This window comes from Amphiprion ocellaris, chromosome 5 (genome assembly GCF_022539595.1).
Source record: "Amphiprion ocellaris isolate individual 3 ecotype Okinawa chromosome 5, ASM2253959v1, whole genome shotgun sequence".
NCBI classification, from domain to species: Eukaryota; Metazoa; Chordata; class Actinopteri; family Pomacentridae; genus Amphiprion; species Amphiprion ocellaris.
The window spans coordinates 4,790,347-4,814,110 of NC_072770.1; the positions used below are offsets into that span (position 1 = coordinate 4,790,347).

At 37.8% G+C, this 23,764-nt stretch overlaps 1 protein-coding gene across 4 annotated transcripts; it reads right to left on the minus strand.

The window, feature by feature from the left end:
* Positions 1-589: 589 nt before the first annotated feature.
* Positions 590-22,523, minus strand: LOC111569782 (immunoglobulin-like and fibronectin type III domain-containing protein 1). 4 transcript variants are annotated; one of them, XM_035948978.2, is made up of 26 exons: positions 22,384-22,523; positions 18,126-18,213; positions 16,916-16,948; positions 16,314-16,436; positions 15,778-15,917; positions 14,582-14,681; positions 14,227-14,308; positions 13,943-14,135; positions 13,417-13,530; positions 12,822-12,990; positions 12,407-12,679; positions 11,968-12,183; positions 9,175-9,225; positions 6,494-6,550; positions 6,337-6,399; positions 5,152-5,267; positions 4,781-4,922; positions 4,396-4,689; positions 3,934-4,236; positions 3,437-3,616; positions 3,212-3,340; positions 3,027-3,106; positions 2,648-2,840; positions 1,873-2,169; positions 986-1,312; positions 590-892 (listed from the first exon to the last, which is right to left on the minus strand). In XM_035948978.2, the coding sequence occupies exons 2-26, from the start codon at positions 18,169-18,171 to the stop codon at positions 888-890; spliced, it is 3,726 nt and encodes a 1,241-aa protein (XP_035804871.2). In that variant the 5' UTR covers positions 18,172-18,213; positions 22,384-22,523; the 3' UTR covers positions 590-887. The 4 variants fall into 4 exon arrangements, with proteins under 4 accessions (XP_035804871.2, XP_035804872.2, XP_035804873.2 ...); XM_035948979.2 differs by lacking the exon at positions 16,916-16,948; XM_035948980.2 differs by lacking the exon at positions 6,337-6,399.
* Positions 22,524-23,764: the final 1,241 nt, after the last annotated feature.

The following is a 23,764-nucleotide window of genomic DNA, read 5'->3' on the forward strand; positions in this document are numbered from 1 at the left end:
CCGATCAGCAGATGTTCCATTTGGAGGTGAGTTTTGGGTTAGCTGTCTCCTGAAATGGTGTCTTACCAAATTTGTAGCTATGGGAGAGGGTCTTTGGATCTTTGTGTGTTCCTATGGATTGTTCTGCTCCTTAGTATGCTACAATACCAACCTATAGTCTGCAAGAGAACGCAGTAGTCAGTCCTGCCAAAAGCACCGCTAAGGTCTAAAAGGATTAAAATGATACAATCAGTAGAGTCAAAAGAAAGCAGCAATCCACTGGAGACCTCAGGTAGAGACAGTTTTGTGCTATAGCAAGCCCTGATTGGTTTGCAGCCAAGTATCTTATTATAGACAATTTACAGCACAGCTCAGTTGGATATATATGGAAATGCAATGAAAGTATGCACACGGTTCAAGGTGCTTAATGTAGTACTGTGGTGTACATGTTTCCATGGGCTCATATATTGGAGCCATGTGTGGCTGGAAATACATGTTGAAACATCTATTGCTTTAACTGAGTTTGTATATGTCAGTGAAGAATACATATAAAGTTATTAATAAAGACAGAATGCAATGACAAGACAAAAAGAACCATACAGCATACATGTCTGTTTGTTGATTTATTGCAATTGTTGCCAGCACCTGAGAATTTGACAAATGTCTTTGTGCAACAGTTTGTCACTTCACTTAAGGTAAATAGTATTTCTGATGACAATTGTCGATAGTTGCATTTTAAATACAATAAATAAATTAGTATTCAGGCAATTTCAGATGGTTTTACCAGCACTTTGCAATCAAAGTGTGTGATTCTGCTATGCAGTCTATGAAGAAACCTAACAATCCACTTCCTTATCTTCCAGAACATTTCAATTAAAGGAAAAGCTTCAAGATGGCTTCTTGTCATTTTACTCTGTGGGAAAAAAATAAAAATCATTGAGAGAATAAACCATTTCAACAAACTGTGTCTGAAAATAAACAACAAAATTCTTAATTCAAAGCTCACCTTTAACAACAAGTTTAGTGGAACACTCTGCCCTGCCAAGGGGGTTTACTGCAACTACCTTATATTCACCACTGTCCTTTTGTCGGACTCTGAGAATATACATGGAGCACACTCCAAATGAGTTGGTGATGTAGTAGTTCTTGTCTGAGTTGATGCACACGTCGTCCAGGAACCAGGATACAGTGGGTGTAGGGCATCCTCGGACTGCACATGTCATATAGAGCTGGTAGCCTTTAGGTGGCGTGTGGACTTTTAAAGGGACCAAGATGGATGGAGGCCTCTCGAAGCAGATCTCTGCTGAACTAACTCCATTTGAAATAATTGGAACTTTAAGTGAAGAGTGAAAGGAAAAAAAATGATGAAAGTTAATATTTAGGTCATATAATGATAATAATGTTGACAGATTCAAAAATGGTTGCAACGAAAATTTGAAATAAACTGAATTTAAATAGCTACAGTATAGCATATGAATTTATCAATAATTTCAAAGTGCAAGATAAATGATTGGGATTGCATTTGGGAGGTTTCAAGAGCTTTTCTTATTTCTTTCAAGTGACAGGGCCAGGTATAAGTGTATTAGTAATATTACATTTTATACAGTGGGGACTGTAACTAAAGGCATGATGGGGGATTGGAACAAACAACTGTTCTGATGGTGTGATTATTGATGTCTGGTGACTTTTACTGTGTAGTTACTGAAGTAGCAATGCTACACTGTACAGATCAACAATCAGTGTACTTGAAACAGATATAAAATAGCACGTAGAGTGGTGAACATGGAGCACTTTAAACAAATAAAATACAAGTGATTACAGCTGAAATAATCAAATTTGTGCACTAAACTAAATAGTTTGGATAACTGTAATGACACAATAAAACATAACCACCTCTGTTGCTGTTGGCGCCCCACGTAGGGGACTGAGATGGATCTGAGAGACCCATATCATTCTTGGCGTACACTCGGAAATGGTACTCTATCCCAGGGAGGATGTTGTTGGCAGTGAATGTGTTAGCAAAGAGGCGGTCTGCCACAGTCTTCCAGACTCTGGTGTTGGAGTCGTGCTGAGAAACCACGTAGTACAGGCGGTCATCCAGCTCCTGATCTGGAGAGGGAGCCCATGATACCTCCACTTTGCCGTGGACTGTTTGCTCTATCTCCACTGGGCCTGGAGTCTTTGGCTCATCTAGCAACAGATGCAGAAATTGCATAAAAATTGCAAATGCACGTTAGGTTGTAGTAAGTGGGAAGAGCCTGTTGCTAAGGTGTGGTTTTCATTAGTTTCTTTGTGTGTAACTGCTATGGAATTTTAAATAATCTTACCTTGCTCTCCTCTGGATTTTTGCCAGGATTGCATTTACCAAGTGTTAAATGCCAAATGATTTGACACTGGATTGTCATTGCACTGGTGTATTATTGGCATTTAACTGACTAAATTTTACTAAGTTAATGTTGTTTATTGTTGCAGGTGATATTTAATGGACAGAGGAGCACAGTGCAGAATATTAAACTAATCCTTCCTCCCTAATACATTCATTTCTCATTTACAGACATGAGGGTTGTGAACTGAATGTGTGCATTTGATGTTGATATAAAAATACTACTATTACGTCAACACCCTTTTTGCACTATTTATAGTGTAAAACCATGTTACTTTGTCTTACCTGTGACTCTAACCTCAACGTCGAATGAAGCCTCACCCACAGAGTTTTTGGCTATAATGGTGTAGATGGCTGAATCTGAGCGCTTTGATGAGGGGATAACAAGCTGAGACATTCCCTCTGTATTGATGATATTAATCCATGGGGATATGGGCTCATCATCCTTCAGCCATGTGATTGTAGGTGGCGGTTCAGCCTGAAGATATCAATATCAGATAAATGAGATAAAGTATGAGACATATGCAGTTTTGTCTCTCTGTGGGAGAATCATCAGTCAAGAGTGTAACAACGTTGGAATGGGAGGCTGAAATATGAAATGCTGAAAAGATTGACATGATGGGTTTAGGATTTTTTGCAAAGCTGATTTTTGGTTCATTCATACCTCATAGCAAATTTTGACACGAGCAGAATTTCCCGCTCTGACAACAATGAAGTCCTCTGGGTCCTTAAAACAAGGTCTCACTGGAAAGAAAACACACAAAACAATACATTCAGATAAGAACTAACACTGCTCTGGACAACAAAGTTAAACTGTGAATATTCACAGTGAAGTAAGTCATCACTTACTGTTAGGATTCTTTGCACACACCATTGCAGATGGGGGGCTTGGATCTCCAGCTCCTGACTCATTGATTGCTGACACTCTGAACTCATACTCTGCTCCCTCAGTGATATCTTTAACTGCGTAGTTCACATCTAAAAAAGGACGTTGATGGCAAGGTGAAAAATCTGTAAAAGTTGCTGTCCATCCTTTAATTTTGCAAACAAAGGGATGCTTTTGTTTTTGCAAACCTTCAATAGGTTCGTTAAGTGCATTTAGGGCAATCCATTGAGTTGTGTCCTTCTTTCGTTTCTCCACTTGGTAGCCAATGATTGGTATTCCTTTGTCGTCCTCCGGAGGGGTCCACGTTAAGTTAATACAGGTTTTTGAGGCACTCACCACTTTGGGGGCACCAGGTGGACCAGCGAGTACTAAGAAATCACAAGGAGTCTAATTAATTAAGCTAAATCATCGTTAATAATTAAGAAGTGATTAAATATATGGAATAAATTAGGCACATCTACATGTTATTACTTCAGGATACTACAAACAGTTTCTCTTTGAGATAGGTTATTACAGTGATGATAAAAGATGGGCTTTCTACAGTGTCTAAATGGTGCCAGTGACAAACGATTTGCAGCAATCACAAAACCTTTCCAGAGGCATTTTCCCTTTATTATGACCCGATGGAGATTAACATGAGATTTGCTGAGGAATGCTAAATGAGACTTTTCTTTTCTGTGCTCACTCATTATTCCAGCCATAATGCTATCAGCTGTCTCCAGGGCGTCGCTGATGCCCTCTGGGTTTTCTGCATAGATGTGGTAGTTGTATTTCTTTCCGTGAGTCACATTCCTGTCTCTGAAGGAGTTCTTGTCAGCTGAGACATCTCCAAGTTTCGTCCACAGACTCTGTCCCACCTGCTGTCGCTCTATAATATAGTTAGTTACTGCTGAGCCGCCGTCGTCTTTGGGAGGGTTCCATTTAATCTCAATAATAGATGAGGTGGTTTCCACAGTCTCCACTGGACCTTCTGGTGGACCTGGTCGATCTGTTGGGAAGAACATTGTGTCAGATTTTAAATGTAGTGACACATAAGAGATGCGTTGTGTGTTGTTTTTACAGCATGCTTGAAAATGAAGAGAAATCTCATCTTTTTTTGTCTCTGTATTTCACACTTTTCTTATTAGATTCTTGTGTGTTTTCATACCAAGCACAATAAGCCGAGATGTGGCCTCTACAGACCCAAATGGGTTTTTGAGTTGGATCTTTATTTCCCCTGCGTCAGTCCGTAGGCAGTCTTTGAGCAGCAGCCGGCTATGGTTGGGCTCCTTCACAATCTTAACTCCTCCTCCATCTTTGATCTCAGCTCCTTCCTTAAACCAGCTAACTACCAAAGACTCTTGAGGAGGAAAGGGCATCTTGAAAGCAGCGTTCTGGCCCACTCTTACCACTACAGGTTTGGAGAATTTGTGAAGGTCATCGGGGTCAAATTCAGGTACATCTAAGAAACACAAAGCACCAGTCAGTTTAAAGCACTGTAACTGCTGTGTCATTTAATATAAATTCCACAATAACAAATAGGGGAAATATACCTCCAACAATGACCTTTGCTTGTGTACTCTGGTCCCCTGTTACAAATCGATAAACTCCAGAGTTGTAATCGCTGCAGCTGTCAATTGCCAGCTTGTGAGAAGTTCCATCTTTTGCTATGGTGACCCCACTGCCTGAACTTAACTAAAAATACAATCACAAAACAAATCAGAGGGAAAAAAAAGAAGCTGCCACACATGGCCATTCTCTTGATACAACATTTTGTACAGTTGTATACAGTTGGTTCACAATAATGTCAGCAGTGCGAGAATGACAAATTTTCTCACACTTCTTTCTTAAACTCATGAGGGATTCTAAATGGAAGTATTTGGTAAACTCCTAAAATTTAATGCTAGGTGTTTACGGGCTTTACCTGCTCTCCATCTTTGAACCAGGTGCCGTCACAGTCTACGTTCATCATCACAGTTAATTCAGCTGGTTTTCCACGAAGAGCATAAATATCAGAGAGTCCACAGGTGATCACAGGCTCTGGACAACATAAAAACAAAATTACTTTACTTAATTGTCCCACACATATACTACCATTCAAAAGTTTAGGGTCACCCACACAATTTCATTTTTTCCATGAAAACTCACACTCTTATTCATGTGCTAACATACTTGCTACAAGGGTTTTCTAATCATCAGTTAGCCTTTCAACACCATTAGCTAACACAATGTAGCATTAGAACACAGGAGTGATGGTTGCTGGAAATGTTCCTCTGTACCTCTATGGAGATATTCCATTAAAAATCAGCCGTTTCCAGCTAGAATAGTCATTTACCACATTAACAATGTCTACACTGCATTCCTGATTAATTTAATGTTGTCATCATTGAAGAAAAAGATTTTCTTTCAAAAATAAGGACATTTTTAAGTGACCCCAAACTTTTTAACATTAATGTATGCATTTTCTTTCCGTTCATTAATGTGCTTGTTGAGTTAAAGGTGTTAAATGGATCATCAATATCAAGGATTTTCTGTCATATTTTGTTTTACATAAAACGAAATGTTACAGCATGGGTTGTGCAATATCCTTTTGTGTGAAAACTGAGAAAAGTACGATATTAAAGGTAAAACATCAACTAAAACTTGAATAGCATTTATGTGGCATATTTCAGTTACAAATACAGTTCACAAGTTACAAAGCAAATTACTGACATCAAAACATGCACAATCACAGGCAGCAAACATAAAGCTTTGCAGATTGTGTTACCAGGAACGCAAAGGGCTCACATGTCTTGCTAACAAAGAATGAAGAGAGTATAATAAGGATTGTGTTACCACATGCGGGTTATAAAGGAATCCCCTGCTGTGTTAATTCACTCCTTCCCATATTTGCATCAGGTGACTTAAATGGAAATTGCTTTTAATTTGTAGGATTACAACGTCACAGGGAACACAATTATTTCATTAGATTCCAAAAAGAAACTTATGTTGTTCATTTTAAAACTCTGACTTGTGTTACTAGAGCTAGTAAAAAGTAATTTTATTAGTCTTTTCATATCTTTGTTACTGTTGTTTGTGTTTTTTTGGCATTAAACATCTGGCATACCACCTTCAACATCCGCAGATGGTGGTTCAGGCCTTTCTGGTTCTTTGGTTTCTTCAGGCAACTGGTCTAACAGCAATAACAACAGTAAGTAATGTAAGCTTGCTTTACTAAACCACTCCTTTAGTCTAATGTGCTCCATTGTTTTCTTCTGTCATCTTACCACTTCCCAAGTCTTCAGGCACAGGTGCAGGCACAGGCACTGCTAGCGGGGTTTTTTCTAAATGATAGTGATCACAGACAGTGTGAATACACCTTTTGTCTATTATTCTGTGTTTATAGATTAATTTAAGGAATTGTGGCAATTGTTTCGATAAAGAGTTACACTGGTCTTTTTGCATATCTGTGTCTTAGAATTTCTCCAGACTGTTTCACAAAACATGTCATAATGCTGCACCTTTTTAATCTGTTGCAGAAAACTCTAGGCTGTCCTCACTTTCAATTTGCTTTTAAGAGTTTTCATTGGATAATAGCTTGAATGTCCTCAACACAAGAGTTTTCTTGATTGTTTACGGAAGATTCACAGGTGCTATTCAGAACTGGTATTTTAGAAATGTTGTAGAGGACGAACAGCTTCAGTGAACCACCAAACAACCCTTTAAAGCAAAGCTTTTAAGATGCTGGGCCTTTCACAACTGTCTTGTCAAGATAGTTGTATTTTTCACAAGCAGGTCATGACAATCTAAGATAAAGCTGTGATTTCTGAAGGGAAGTTAGTGATTCCATCCCAAATTATCAACTCTTCAGAACAGTTTCTGCTCGACCATCTCTGATTTGTCAGATTTTTTAAGATCCTAAACTATGGATATGTAAAAAAATATTTTTTAAATTTTTGTTTGATATATGCATTCTGAGATAATAATTATTACAGAAATATATTAAAGAATTATAAAGCCATGTGTAAATGATGATACTGGACAAGTACATCAAATGATCTCTGATTATGAGTGAGATGAAATATGAAAGAAAGGTGGCAGCATCTCATCTATGTTCCATCTTTGAGCACAACTAGTGATATTTTGTAAAGCACATGCAGTTGCATGTCACAGCAAAACGTATAGAATACTTGAACCTTCACAACTGATTGAGCAGCTTTAACAAGCTGAACCCACTTTGAAGGTTAGAGAGACAGAGTGGACTGCTACCTATTTACTGAAATCATAGATGCTTTAAAAGAAATGCTTGAAGGTAAATTCTTCAGCTATCATTATAAATATGTATGTACTCACACTTGACTTTCTGTACGTAGTGCTTTGGAACACAAAGCAAGTATTCATTTTATCAAGCTAAAATTTCACACATACCCTTTAAAAAACCCCCACTTTATGATAAAAACATTCCAAGCAAATTAAAGATGGATGAGCAGAAGGTCCTGATGACTTGAGATGGGATGACCCTAATACTTCTACCTTGAATAGAAAAGATTTGCCTTAAAGTCATGATACTTTGAAAAATTTCCAGTCTTATGATTTCCAGTCGCCTAAAATTAAAACGTACAGTAGGTGATAATAAATACGAGCAGACGTTTTTTTACTCTTAGTGATAATCAACCTTACTGAGTGATTTAAACTTACTTGTTTTAGATTTGGCTCATTTAAGGTTTTGGAAGGTGACACAGAGACAGTCAGATTGTAAAAATCACGTTGATTTTGCGAACAAGCTCCTTTTCAAGGCTGATGCCTCGCCAGCAGTTTATTTATGAGACTGTGATAATATGACGTTTCTGAGGTTGTGTTAACATAAGAAATGTATCTAAGTGACTCAGAGGAAGTGTTTGCTAACTGCTAATGTTGGTACTGTAATTGCTTCGAGACACATGCTGCTTTGCCGTTCAGTGTTATTGTTGATTTTGAACAGACAAACACTCCTAATTACAATCACCACTTCCTCTTTGAAATTATGTGTTGTTTGTGTGGCTTAATCATATTATTAAAAACAGCAGAGGAGGATGGTTGGATAGAACAAGGCACATTCATATATTTCTATATTGTCAGTGAGGGAGAAAAGGCTATCAACAAATGCTGGTGTTTTTTCTTTTTTTTTTTTGGATATATCAGACTGAATGAAAAATATATATTTTAGATATTATAATGTCATATTATAGTAGGATGATATGTTTATATGCTTGTGTATTGAGGTAAATGTGATAATGAGCTGGCAGAGATTACTTAAGATCAGCAATTGATGTAAATGTTTCTAACTGATCCAAACCATCTGCACATACTGTACATGGACATTACAGCCATTACAGCATTAACAATAATTAGAAACACATTAATGCTCACTGAGATGGATCACCTAACAAATGCATATCACTTTCTAGTACATTAGTTTCGGCAGGTAGAGAACAACTGACTGCTGTCCAAATAATACAAATCTCAAAAGCTATGACATGCTTTGAAAAACAGTCTGTGATTTAGTATAAAAATAGCCTTAAACATGGAAAACCGCAGGAAGGTAGCCTAAAGCACTAATCAGATTCAATAACCAGTTGATACATGTCAATAAGTAAACATGATGTAAGACTTACAGAGTAAGTTATGAAAAAGTTGTGAAAATTTCAATGCAAGATATAAAGAACCAAAACAAAAAGACGACTTAGACTACAGTCAACAGACAACATAGCAACTTATCTGTCCAATCACTGTAAACACATTTTGCAACAATACAAATAAAATAAGCAAAATCTGGCCTTAAAGAGGTGGACAATCACATAGTAAGCACAATATAGAAACAAGCCAAAACATGACTGTAAACAAAACAGAAAACTAAGGCCATGACATTTTGAACAGCTGTTGTATTTGAATCCATGCAGTGGTTTCCACAGTCATTTCAGGTTCTTACTTGTGCTTACTACCTCCACAATTGGTGGTTTCTCTGGTGCTGGTTCCACTTCTGTCAACAATTAACAGATCACCAAAGCAAGTATTATATGCAAATTCATACAGCAAAAGTTCCCATATTTGTAGTTACAATAAACTTAATAAATAAACACACATATCCATGTACAGTTAGAGATGTCGTTGTCATATTTGTATCACATATACACTACCAGTCAAAAATTTGGACACACCTTGTCATTTAATGATTTTTCTTTATTTTATACTATTTACATTGTAGATTCTCACTGAAGGCATCAAAAGTTTGAATGAACACATGTGGAATAAGAAAAGCACTCAGAGAGCGCAGTATTCCGCCAAGGCTGTTAATTTCTCCACCTGGCATTGCCAGAAATGCAGCATATTTTTGTAGAAATGCAGCATTTTTTATTAGTGTGAAGCAACATGAAATTTATATGCCCTTACTCATTGCGTTTTGAGCCATGCTTTTATTCTGAAGGATGTGTGCACCGATACGCGGAAGTGAAATATTCTGTGCGTGCCGGGAGATTGTTACTTGTCGTTTGGCGGTCTATGTTGATGAAGTTTCTAATGAACATGCGGTGGTTATACCTGTTCCATGAAGAAGCCTGGAATTAATTCCTGAACAGTTAGTTATTGATGATCAGAAATCACAGCAGCATAGAATGTGGCCATTTAATCTAAATGTACCCACAAACAAAATGACCTTGCACTGAACACAGACATGTGTTATGCATGTGTTCATTATGATACCGAATCACGTGACCTAAATATGTAGCAGGCGGCAGGAATTGATGGGACTCGGAAACATCCCCACAATTTAATCAATTGTTCTTTGTATCATTTCTGACGAATAAGTCCTGGCGGAGTTGTAGGATCGCAGTCATGTGATCATCAGCAGGTAACTGACACAGTGTTCACTTGCTGTCATGGTTACAACGACGCCGTGCCAGCCGCTATATCTTGCAATGGGAAATCCTTAACAAAGCTGTGGATCCAGATTATAAGCTGCATCACTGCCAAAATTCAGTGAGGTTGTCCTTGTGTCATTTCTGACCTTCCCTGAAAATTTCATCACAATCCGTTTGTCCATTTTTTTTAAAGTTATTTTTTTGGCCTTTTTATCAGCTTTATTGGACACGTGCAGTGAGAGAGAGACAGGAAACGGGAGAAGAGTCAGGGGAAGACATGCAGCAAAGGGCCGCGAGCGGGAATCGAACCCGGGCCAGCTGCGTCGGGGACCAGCCCTGTACATGGGTCGCCCGCTCAACGCGTTGAGCTATACGGGCGCCCCTGTTTGTCCATTTTTGAGTAATGTTGCTAACTGACAGACAGACAGATTGATTCACAGACAAACGTGCACCGATTGTTACATAACTCCGCCACGTTCCTTCGTGGAGTACTTATATAGTAAACAAAAAGGTGTGAAATAAGTCTAAACATGTTTTATATTTTAGATTCTTCAAAATAGTCACCCTCTGCTTTGATTACTGCTTTGCACATTCTTGGCATTCTCTCCATGAGCTTCATGAGGTAGAACCTGAAAGGGTTTGCACTTCACAGCTGTGCATTGTCAAGGTTATTTTGTGGAATCTCTTGCCTTCTTAATGGAGTTGGGACCATCAGTTGCATTGTGCAGAAATCAGGTTGGTACACAGTTGACAGCCCTATTTGACAACTGTTAGAATCCATATTATGGCAATAACCAATCAGCTAAGTAAAGAGAATCAGACAGTCCGTCATTAGTTTAAGAATTGAAGGTCAGTCAGTCCGGAAAATTACAAAAACTTTGAATGTATCCCCAGCTGCAGTCGCAAAAACCATCAAGTGCTACGACGAACCTGGTTCACATGAGGACCACCCCAGGAAAGGAAGCCCAAGAGTCACTTCTGCTGCTGAAAATAAGTTTATCTCGGATAAACTTATTCTCTAAGATCTTTGGTTCCACCCACCGTGTGTTTGTGCAATGCAGAAAAGGTGAATGGATGGTCTCTACATGCATGGTTCCTACCGTGAAGCATTGGAGGAGGAGGTGTGATGGTGCAGGGGTGCTTTGCTGCTGACACTGGTGGGGATTTATTGTGAACCAGCATGGCTACCACAGCATCCTACAGTGACATACCATCCCATGTGGTTTGCATTTAGTTGGACCATAATTTATTTTTCAGCAAGACAATGACCCCAAACACACCTCCAGACTCAGTAAAGGCTATTTGACCAAGAAGGAGAATGATGGAGTGCTGCATCAGATGACCTGGCCTCCACAGTCACTTGACCTAAACCCAGTCCAGATGGTTTGGGATGAGATGGACCACAGAGTGAAGGCAAAGGGCCAACAAGTGCTCAGCATCACTGGGAACTCCTTCAAGACTGTTGGAAACCTTTTCAGGTGACGACCTCATGCAGCTCATGAAGAGAATGCCAAGAATGTGCAAAGCAATAACCAAAGCAAAGGATGGCTATTTTGAAGAATCTAAAATATAAAACATGTTTTGACTTATTTCACACTTTTTTGTTTACTATATAATTCCATATGTGTTCATTCATAGTTCTGATGCCTTCAGTGAGAATCTACAATGTAAATAGTCATGAAAATAAAGAAAAATCATTAAATGAGAAGGTGCGTCCAAACTCTTGGCTGGTAGTGTATATGGACTTACGTCTTAAATACAATTTGTCCAGGCTTTGATATACAGTGTGTTCTTGCCAACAGGGCTTCCGTGTTTGTGAGTTTAACATGCTGAAACTAAATAAAACTTGTGGTGAGGATTCTTACTTGGTTCTGGTGCCTTAGGTTCAACCTTGGTGGGTGGAGGAGCTGGAGAGGGTTCAGGTGGAGGTGCTGCAGCTTGTTTAGCAGCTTTAATCTGTTCTTTTTTTTCCTCTAATTTTATTTGTTGCTCTTGGGCAATCTTTTGCAAATCCATCCCAGATCCCCCCGCCCTTGTTGCTTTCCTTGCAGATTTTTTGCCCTTTGGCACTTCTTTATCAGCTGAATTGGGAAAAGCAAATTGTGAGATTTGTGTAAACTCAGTAGAAAATGCCATATTATGATATTAAAAGCTAAAACAGATGAAAGGAATCACTCATCATTTTTCTTTTTCAATATCCTTAAATTATAAGACATTAACCAATATAAATGAAATGTGTAAATCAGTTAAAAAGCAATAGATGTATACTATCAATTAGTCTTTTGGTGGGGCAAAGTATCTTACCTTCAACAACAAGCCATGCATTGCAGGATTTGATCCCTGCACAGGCAGAATAAATTCCTTTGTCTACAACCATGCAATCTTTGACCACCAGCCTGTGAATGAGCTTGTCTTCTGAGACCTCAATATCATATTTATCCCCTTGTTCCAGAGGCAAATTCTTGCCAAACCACAAAATCTTTGAGAAGGGGTTTGACAGGACACACTCAAACACAGCATCTTCTCTCTCCTTTGCCTTCACTTCCTGAATCTTCACCAAGAAATCCACCACAGGAACTAAAAAATAACAGGTGATTGGTTGAAAGAATTTAAATTGGACAGTTGGTGCTGTTTAATTTAATTTAGTGTTTAGTGTAGTGTAAGCTTAAATAGAGCTTCTAGTTTGATGTGTGCCCTGTGCAACTGTAAAACTACTCACCTTTAAATTCTGTGGAAAACATATTGACATCCTCTACATCCAACTGGTACAGTCCAGCATCTTCTGGCATAAGGTCCTTCATACTGAAAATAAACTTTTTCCCAACTTGCTTAAGGCTGTGCTTCATCTGCTCTCCCAACTCTTTTGTGTAAGGAATCATTTCACCATCCTGTATGGGAGATATTCAATTTCAGTTTCCTCTGGGGTGGTTGAAACTTTCATTGCAAAGCAGAGCTGCAAGATACTACCTGAAGAAATGGCACTCATTTGAAGAAAAACTGAAACTTCATTGCAAGACTTCATCAGAATGTTTCAAAACTCAGAGCCTTAGCTATATATGTAGGGGATGTGTTGCAAAATCAAAATGATAAGGTGTCTCGGATTTGTGAGTTTACGGGCAGATGACTCCAAGGATGTTCATTTGTCCATCTGACTTAAGTGGAAAATATTTTGATGCATCTTTACAAGTACTGGCCAGATTGCAATGATATTAGTTGTGGAATCTCAAGGTCTTTGGAAAATGACTCCTTGAACTATTAAGCTCTGCTGCTAGAAGAGGATTATTTATTTATTTATTTATTTTTTTTACACTAACCTTGTATAGGAATATGGAGCTGCTCGGGTCAATGAGGTCCATGTCAATTTCAAAAGAAGCAGTACCATCTGCATTCACCTGAATAGGTCTCAGGTTAGACAGGCTCCTGACAAACTTGAACAAAAACAGAAGAAGAAGACGTAAGTGTGAAGCAGAAAGCAAATGGAGAGGCACTGTATGCCCTCAACTGGCAGACAGTTGCTTTCTGCTGAGATTTAAAATTATTCACACATATACACTAAAAGTCAACAGTTTGGACCCACCTTCTCATTCAATGGTTTTTATTTAATTATTTTTTACAATGCAGATTCATACTGAAGACATCAAGACTATAAAAGAATACATATGGAATTATGTTGTAAACAAAAAAGTGTTAATCTTCAGTATTAATCTACAATGTAGAAAATATTATAAATCAATAAAATGCATTGAATGAGAAAGTGTGTCCAAACTTTTGACTGGTAGTGTATATTCAACATCACAAAGAGAAAAACTAAATATTGTGCAAATATTACAAATCACAGACATCTGCTTGTTCTTCTTCTCTTTCTTTCTTCATTTCATTCAACTTCTTGAGCATCCAGCGGAAGTCAGTCACGCCGAACTCAGCACAGATTTTCTCGTAGTCTTTCTTGTCAGCACTAAGTAAAAGCTCCCAAAATTTAGGATCAATCTCTCCATCTTTTCTCTCCGTTTGCTCCGATTTCGGCCGGATTTTGCTAGAAATTTAAGAAATAGTGCAATCTGTTAAACAGTCTTGTATGTCTATAGATGATTCCTGGCTGTTAGTGAAGTAGCCTTGAAACCCACCTTTTCCTTTTTAAAACGTTCTTAAAATTCCCATTGGCGGCTTCAGCGAGTGGTTGCTGGGCTTTATTCTTTTTGTAACCGACTGGAGTCAGAACAGATGGTACATATATTATTATTGAAATCGTGTAAATAAGAGACATACAAGTGGGACTTCAGAGTGATAAGTGCTGTGATGACTGCAATACACTCATGGGAAAGTGTGACATCTGGATCATGTGTTTGCTGTTTAAAGTACATTTGACAGAATCTGCATGCAGTAAATGAGCATGCACCCTCAATATCATGCATATTAAAACTCTGTAATTACTTTCCTTGGACTAATCTGTCACATCCATAACGAGCAAAGCGTACTTGCCTTCGATAACATTCAAAACAACTGTGACCATGGCTTGTCCATATTCATTTATAGCAAAGCATTTATAGGTGTCCGCTTGATCCGGCATAACATTTGGCATCTGGAAGATACAAGACACGCTAAATGTAATGGACTCAGTTAATCAGCACCACCTGTCACATTCCAAATGTGTGAAATTGATTCAATTTTAATTTGGATATTTAGATGAACAGTATTTGAAAGTGGGTGTTATCGTCATTATTTAGCTTTAGTAGATGTGTTCAAGTATGCATGTAGAAGAAGATGTTTGTGTTCCATTTATCCATTACTTTTAGCAATCTGTGTCAACTTGTCTCTCGTTACTTCGATTGGCGTACGTTTGTCCGTCTGTCTGTCAGTTAGCAAAATTACTCAAAAACAGACACGGATTTGGATGAAGTTTTCAGGGAAGGTCAGAAATGACACAAGGACCAAGTGATTAGATTCTGGCAGTGATGTGGCTTATAGTCTGGATCCATGGATTTGTTAAAGATTTCTGTATCATTGCAAGAAAGCGGCACAGCTTCACTGTAACTACGTCAACAAGTGAATGCTGCCTGCTGATGATCACATGATTGTGATCCAACTACAAATCAGTCACTGTGAACTTATCAGAACTTATCCTTCGGAAGTGATACAAGGAACAACTGATTAAATTGTGGGGGTGTTGTGTTGAGTCCCATCAATTCTCGCTGCCTGCTACATATTTAGGTCATGGGATTCGGTATCCGTACGTAATGTACACATGCACTGAGCACAGGTGCGTGTTATACACACCTGTGCTCAGTGCAAAGTCATTTTGTTTGTGGGTACATCTAAGTTAAATGGCCAGTGCCGTGATTTCTGACACAAGTTTTTTCAAGCTTTAAGCTGCTGGAAATGATAGGACAGAGCAGCCTTCGTGGAGTACTGTGCTCTCTGAGTGCTTTTCTTGTTTTTATGTGCTTCCACAGCATAACGTTTTAGCTGGTGCTCCTTTCTGGATCAGTGAAAGTAACTGGCAAAGCAAATATGTCCAGCGACTGAATGACCTTCATGTAATCGAATACTTGCTTCTTCAGTTTTTCTGCCCCCCCTTTCTATTTTTCTGCATCTTTCTGTATGCTATTTTTACCACTCCTTTACATCAGCATGTTTTCCTTTAGTATCACTGTGATTTGATAGTCACTATCACTTGCCTCAAACGTATGCTCATTTGAGTTCGAATCGTATTTGGACTGATATCTCGATGTATCAGACACGTCTCCATTATTTCTGCTCCAGGTTACCGTCGGCGCTGGGTCTCCAGTGACAATGGCTTTAAAAAAAGCAAATTTGCCTGTTTTGAAAAAGAAAAAAAGAAAGATAGGTCACCTTTAGGAAACAATGAAAAACCTACAAATGTGTAATGTGCTATTCAACATGAACATTTATTTGTAATATACAGTATGTTATGTTATACAGTGCTTGACTAGAATGTGTATGACACAACCACATTTCAAATAAAAAAAGTAAATTTTCCCCTTGCAGAGTGATTTTGAAAATCTGTCCTGTTTTTAAATCACTTTGTGTTTAGTTTTATCTGCCTGACTCAGGTCTGTTGGTGTTGAATGCTGAGGTTTTTTTCCAGCCTCGCAGAAAACTAATACATTATGCAGAATCACGTAAAATCACCTTCAAACATTTTTTTCTCTGAAATAAATGTTTAAAATTATTCCTCTGCTATCAGTCTTACCCTCCTGGATGGTCAAAGCAATCGGCTTGCGGGTGAAGTCTGGATGGCTCTTCCCTTCTGGCAGCGTCTCGATAAACTGTGTAATCATCACCCCGGGGACCTTAGATTTTTTCTTGATCCCCACTATCAGCATTGGAAAATGAAATGTCAGTGACAATGAAACTGAAACGAGGAAAAGGATGAAAAAACAGCACCGTGATCATATCCAACCTTGAAAATAATTTTTTTCTAATTAAATCATCACCCCAAAAGGACCATGCAGGAAACACATTCTAATACTTGACATATTAGAATGTTGATGTTACTCAGTTTATCATGTAACTCTGGTATATAAATTATTACAAATTAATATTAAATAACTCTTGCATTTAATACATTTACATTGCAGTAACATTTATCTTTTACACCTTTCCCAGTTGAATCCATGCCTAAACCCAAGAACAGATATGTAGTGATGCACCTACATATCTGCGCACAAAATATATGTACGCCCATACAATATAATAATAAATCCATAGCAAATCAGTTCTTCATGCCTTCATCAGCAGTAGATAGATAGAGAGACAGCTTATGATGGTTTTTCTGTTGTCCCCTAAGCCTACCTTCTTTACCATTGCAAATCTCTGGCACAGGACCTGATAAGGCACATGTTAAAGAGCATATTACAGCACATGTCAGCACGGTACGAGCACTGGATTATAGATAATAATTAAACTGTAATAGAAAATAAAATACTACAGCAGCAGTAGCAGCACATGTACTGAATAAGTACACTGTGAAAATTGGCAGATGTGGCTAAATCACATCACCAAAAGTTAAACTGAAACATTTTAGCATTTTTCTTGTTTATCCTTGCCAGGTTACAACAATATATGGTAGGATATGTGTGTAGTAACATATAAATGCAAAGAAATACAAATAATAATGGAAATTATCTGATTCTACCACTCTTTTTTTTTTGTTTGTGTGCTGCTCAGTTTACAGTGCAGCATTTTCACCATGTGAGCTATAAAACAAAAACATAAATACACAAATAATACAAAGAGTTAGTTCCTTTGCTAACCTCATTCTGTCTATTCTGTTAGACTCTGACCTGGAAATGTTCTGTCTCATTATTTTGTCAGACTGTCACTGAAATCAAATGCTGACTGAAATAGCTTATCTGGGACACACTGCATGTACCTGTACACTATCGTTCAAAAGTTTGGGGTCACCCAGACGATGTCATGATTTCCATGAAAACTCACACTTTTATTCATGTGCTAACATAATTGCACAATGATTTTCTAATCATCAATTGGCCTTTCAGCATGATGAGCTATCACACAGGAGTGATTGTTGCTGGAAATCCTATGTAGATATTCCATTAAAAATCAGCCATCTCCAGCTAGAATAGTCATTTACCACATTAACAATGTCCAGACTGGATTTTTGATTCATTTATCGTTATCTTCATTGAAAAAAAATGCTTCTCTTTTAAAAATAAGGACATTTCAAAGTGACCCCAAACTTTTGAACAGTAGTATATGAGCTCTTTTAACCACTAAAGAAATGAATTACCCTATGATCCCAACTGTTGACTTGGTTACACAGGGTGCAACTTAAGGTTTTTCTCTCAGGCAACAAGAAAACTACATTTAAGACAGGTTTCCTTAAGGGTCATTAGAGTCCACAGACTCTTTCAATTTTTCCTCAAAGTTCAGATGACTGGTTGAAATTAGTTACTTATCACTTCTGCTATATGTATAGTGTATAATCTGTTTAAACGCTGTTTAGACACTGCTTTAATAGCGGATGTTTTAAGTTCCTTACCTTGGCCACTGGCCGTCCCATCTGTCACTGTTGCCCTTTTTATCATCTTGGATCCTGTGATTCCTTGATGAATTCAAGATTTCCCCAACTGCAATAGACAGTGGAGGAAATTTAAGCACAGGAAGTGCAGTTCTACTCATCTGTTGAAATAGCAGGGGCAACTTTTCCCTCCTCATTCTTTGCAATCAGCACTTAATAACAGTTTGCAGCTTTCGAGTATTATTCTGGAATGAATCCACAGAGATTGCATTTGTTTAGGGATTCACTTCAGATCATTGAGTTCAGGAAGTCACGTCTCAGTGCCTCAAATGATGGAAAGAAAGAAAATTTATTTGGTGTCAAACAACTTAAGACAGACAGATTGAGAGGTGTGACGTGATGCAAGCGAGACTTTTGTTTCATTTGATCATTCTGTGTGCAATGTTTGGGTGATATTTGGAAATGCACTCTTCCGGTTTGACAATTTAATGTTGTGGTATTGTGGGGATTGTATGTAATGCAGACCAAGTCTGTTAATTGTTCCTGATTATTTACAGATTAATTCAACAGTAAAAGAGGCGAATGAATAAAAACATGATACAAAAGTCAAAATCTATTGTGGTATTTCTTAAAGCAAATATCTTGATGCTTAAAAATGCTTTTCATTGCTCTCCCAATTGTTACCTTTAGCCATAGTTTGAATGTAGACACTCAATATACAGTTAAAAACACACAATATGATCATCTGTGTCCACATGTGACTCAGACACTTTGTACGCTGAGGGTTGTCATACTACGCAACATCCTCTTTAAGATTAGGTGTAAATTGGAGTATAGGATTTTACAATAACCTCATGGCATCATTTCTTACTGGGCTTAAGCTAGAATTATTCAAGGGTTTTTCTTGTCACTTTAAGCTGCTGCATGCTGGCGTGTTGCTCAAACAATTTCATGCTTATCAAATTAACATTTTTATTATCTGTCAGTTCCATTCGCAGCAGGGATCTCAACTCGTACATTGTAATCTTTCATTAGCCACATGATTACTAAACTTAGAATGACAAATGTCACTTGACTAAAATAGACTGAACATTGATTGTCATGGATTCGATGTTGCTGAGGCTTAATGGGATATGCAGAAATCTTACTAGACAGTTAAACTGATTGAAATATATAATTGTAAGACTGTTATAGATAGTGTCATCTACAATAAAATGAAACTGACAAAATATTGTGAATGAATTGTCTCTACTGCATTACTTGAATAGAACTAGCTATTTTAAATGCCATGTGTGACTTTCAAAAACAGGCACTGATGTTTTTAAAGTATTTGAGTTAAAGTTTAAGAAAAATCAGGTTTGTGAATATCTTATTCTACACATTTTTTGAGATCTCAAGAACTCAAACTAACCCTTCTGGGCACCCGTTGTCACTGTGAATACATAACTGCTGCTACTTTTTTTTTTTCACTGCACGTGCAATACTGATGCCACATCTGCACTGTAAAATAAATATGTGTGGATGTGTATGTTTACAGGTGTGTGTGTGTGTGTGTGTGTGTGTGTGTATATATATGTGTGTGTGTGTGTATTTTATATATACATACTTTTATATATATATATATATATATATATATATATTTATATAGTTGTTTACATGGATGTATTGGAATTGTTTTTTAGAAAATGTTTTTGTTTGTTTTTGTATTTATCAGTCCGATGGCGAGCTTGTTGCACCGGAATTTCAGTCATAATGTGCACCAACTAGTGTATGTTCTGGTTGACGATAAAGTGGCTATTCTATTCATTCTATTCTAAACACAATGTGTTTTGTGAATAACACTGAATGTAAACAGAAATTGGGTTTACAAAAATCTCAACAGAGCAACTTCAACTGGAATTTAATGTTGGCCTTCTGGGTAGGGGTCTACTCACTGTCAAATGGTGGCTATTTAATCATTGCTAACACAGGTACCAACAGCCAAGAGCAACAGACTGTTTTTATTAAAGCTGAATGACAAACATTATGTAAGAAGTCATGTTGAGATTGTCAGACCCATCACACAGCAGTAGACCTATAAATATCAGATTGCAAAGTAAAAAATCAGAAAAAAACCTAACTGTGGGGGAAGTTGGCTGTAATAAATTGCCTGAAATCTCATCTATTTTATTGCATGACTCAGGAATTTACATCTTAATCGCACTGTAGGTTCAAATATAAGTTTCAGCCTGTGACACAATGCAGGAGTTACAATGTACTTTGGCTTGGTTTATTGGTAAAGAGAAGCTAATATTCCCAAATATTTATTGTACCCTGCACCTTCTTTTTAAAACAGGGAAGACACTTGTTCCCATTGCCGGATGTGGTCTTTGGGTGGGAAAATGTGTCTAAATCTGTCACTTAAAACAAAATATTTCCAGTGCCATGTGAATTTTAATGACATGCTCTGGACCATTTCCCTCGACACAAGACCAGCTAGATGTACAGCTGATTCCCACAGTGGACTGTGTAGCTCTTTATGCTCAACTGGAAAACAGTGTTTAATGTGTTTTTTCCTACGCGGTGCAGACGTAAAGCTCTGAGTCTCTGGTCTAACAGCAGGCTGAGGTCTAAGAACTCTACAGATGTCACCTTTGAATATAAAACTCCTTATACCTCAAAGTGAACAAACAAAGATGCTAAAGACGCAAAATTGTACCATATAACAGACTGACCAACTGACTTTGCTGCCTTTAGGTCTTTGTGCTGTTGCTGGTGAAGCAGACACATCGAACCTATATTTCAGACATGTCTGAATGCCCGTCGCCTTATGTACAGTATTTGCACAAGCTAGCACCACCCCATATAGGCGCGTGATGTTCTTGGGTTTCAATAGTTCATGGCTGTTGGAAGAGGAGAAAACCAGCTTGTCATATGATAGGTCACATGCCCGTAAAGCTGTGAGCATCTCATCTCGAACATCCTAATATGCTTGTAAATCACTGTCGACATGATGACTAAGTCGTACTACAACAAAACATATTCAGTTCTTACATGTACTATAACTTAGGTGTCATTTGTTTCAAAGAATATTTATATGATAACAGAAAAGTGCTTACTATCCTTATCAGCTATACTTAGAGTAAATATGACTACTTGACATAACTTCAAATTGTATACTACTAATGGCTTTAGTCACATGGTGAGCTGTTAAATGCCATTTTTGTTCTTCATAAGCATTTTGAGATGTAGTGTGTAAGCTTTGAGGTTGTTTAAAATGTCTTTTTTTCTGCTTGGCTTCTGACACGGCTCCTAAACCAACCTGCTGTGAGAGTAGTTTTTTTATGGCTTTCATGCTGGCCTGTGCTGCATGTTTCTCTTAAAGGCACCAGCTGACTGTGACCAACGCTGAAACACTGCAAGGGATGGTATACTCAGAGACCATAAAAATGATGAAAGCAAGACACTGCTAAGGGCATGTTCACAAAGTATGCGACTATGTACGGAGTTGATGTCCAAGCAAGCAAGTTGAGCTACTCAGTGTCGAGTTTGCTCCATTTGGGTTATTGCAAAGTTACAGTGTAAGTTACAGTGGGGTTTTAGGGTTTTCAAAACACCTTTTTCAGGAGAAGTAAATGCAAAACAGATGAATGGATGAAGCAGAATTAGAGCAAAGTTGTGGTGAATATAAAAAATGAAAGATGGAAATTAAAAAACAAAGGAGGATGCTCCTAAAACAGGGATTTTTTAAGCTGTTCTGTAAGTAAAAAGGAGTATCCATGAAGTTTGAAAAGTATTTTACATAGTATATCAGATTATTAAATAACCATTAATGCAATATTTAGATATGCCAACTTGCCTACAAAGTGTTTAAGATCTATTGAGTACATAAAGTTGATCTGATGTAACTAAAAAAGTGCATTAACGTGTTTGAATTTTATTAATTTTAACTAGTTAACTAGTTGAATTCTGATTTCATGTGCACAAACTTTATATGGATAAAGCAAAAAAGAAAACGAAAACAGGAGCAGTGTAATTAGGAACCCATTCCACTGCACTTAGAATAATGTGGCTGATGTAAAGCTGTTCACATCAGAGCAGCTGTTAAATCATGGCAGCTAAGTTGTGTTAATATGCAAACACTTTCCACAGTTTGCCACATTGACATAGCGTTATCTTTGGACTGCATGTTAAGAGTGATCCAAGCCCAGCAGTCAGTGTTAAACACTGTAACCATCTCTCAATACTTAACACCTCCATCTAAGCCTGGTGCTGTGTGTAAGATGGATGATGAACTTACCTCCGTACTCCTGCGATCGTCTTCACTGGTGCTGCCTCCCTGTCTGATATTTGAGTGTTGCCTCCTTGCTCTACACGCTATTAAATCCTTACAGGAATGTCAATGACTCTGCAACAAGCTCCCACGTTGTCAGACGCGGTGCCTGCCAAGAAAGGCGATTGCTTTTTTGTTTTTGGCATAAATCACAGCCTCTCGGGTGGGGGAGGAAGGAGAGCCGAGGCTGACTACAAGCTTCATGGTGGGATAACGGATGCATGAACTTCTCCAGGAGATGAAGTCTGAATAAGATACATTTTATTACTGAGAAATGGAATTAAGCGAAGTTCTGCTATGACATAAGTACATATTTGACGGTCTGTTGTCTGCTGTAGTGCTTTTGTGGAATTTGAATTTTGGGTTGATCTTGTTTTGTGATAAATTTCACTCATTTTCATTATCATCACACATTAACATTTCAGACCACTTTCACTTCAGGCCAGACAACATATCAAATTAATGTAAATTCAATTACTAAGTTTATTAAAAGTTTACAGGGTGTGATAAATCATTAAATTGAGATATATGTCTCCTTTGCTGCTCAACAAAGCACTAAAAATAGGCATGTGAGGTCATAGTCACAGTAAGCTGTGTGCAACCTGTTCACGTGTTGTGAAATTACCCGTAATAGTATTTCTCTGTAGGTAATACACACCAGAGTTTTTTTTTCAGCTATATTGCTCAGTGACAATTTTACTATTCTGTTATCACGGTGTTCACTGAATGCAAAAGGTCTTGTTAGTGTTGCTTTTCTTTCATTTGTTGCATTTGTAGCCCTAGTTCCTGGGAAAAGGTGCGTAGCATTAATAAAGAAAACACTTTTTGAATCACATTTTGTCTTGAGTTTATGAAGAGACAGAGAAAAAAATTATCCACAATTCTAAGAAATTAATCTAAATTTAATTTATTGTTGATCTCACCCAGCCGCCTCTTTCTAAATTTAGCAAGGCAGAGGCTAGCAGATGAGGTATGGAAGTGAGTCTTGCTTTGTATTTGAGCTTTGCACATGGAGCTTTGCATTTAACTGTTCTTTTTGCTGTCTCACTTGTCAGTCATATCCATCACCACTGACGTTCTTGGATTGTGGAGCTGAAAGTAAGAACAAGTTTGCAGTCGGAGACTAGTGTTGACAGCCCAGTATGCTTATGGTGACCCACTTAAGAAATTACGAGAACAAACATTATATTAATGTTTAGATGTACCAATGACTCCTATTGACACCCGCTAAAAATAGACTGTGTTTATTGGGTGTCTCTGAGCACTTTTCACTGGCAACAGCAACACTGTGAGCCCAGGATCCCATCAATAAGCGTAACAATGTAAATTATCAAATTAAAATTGTATA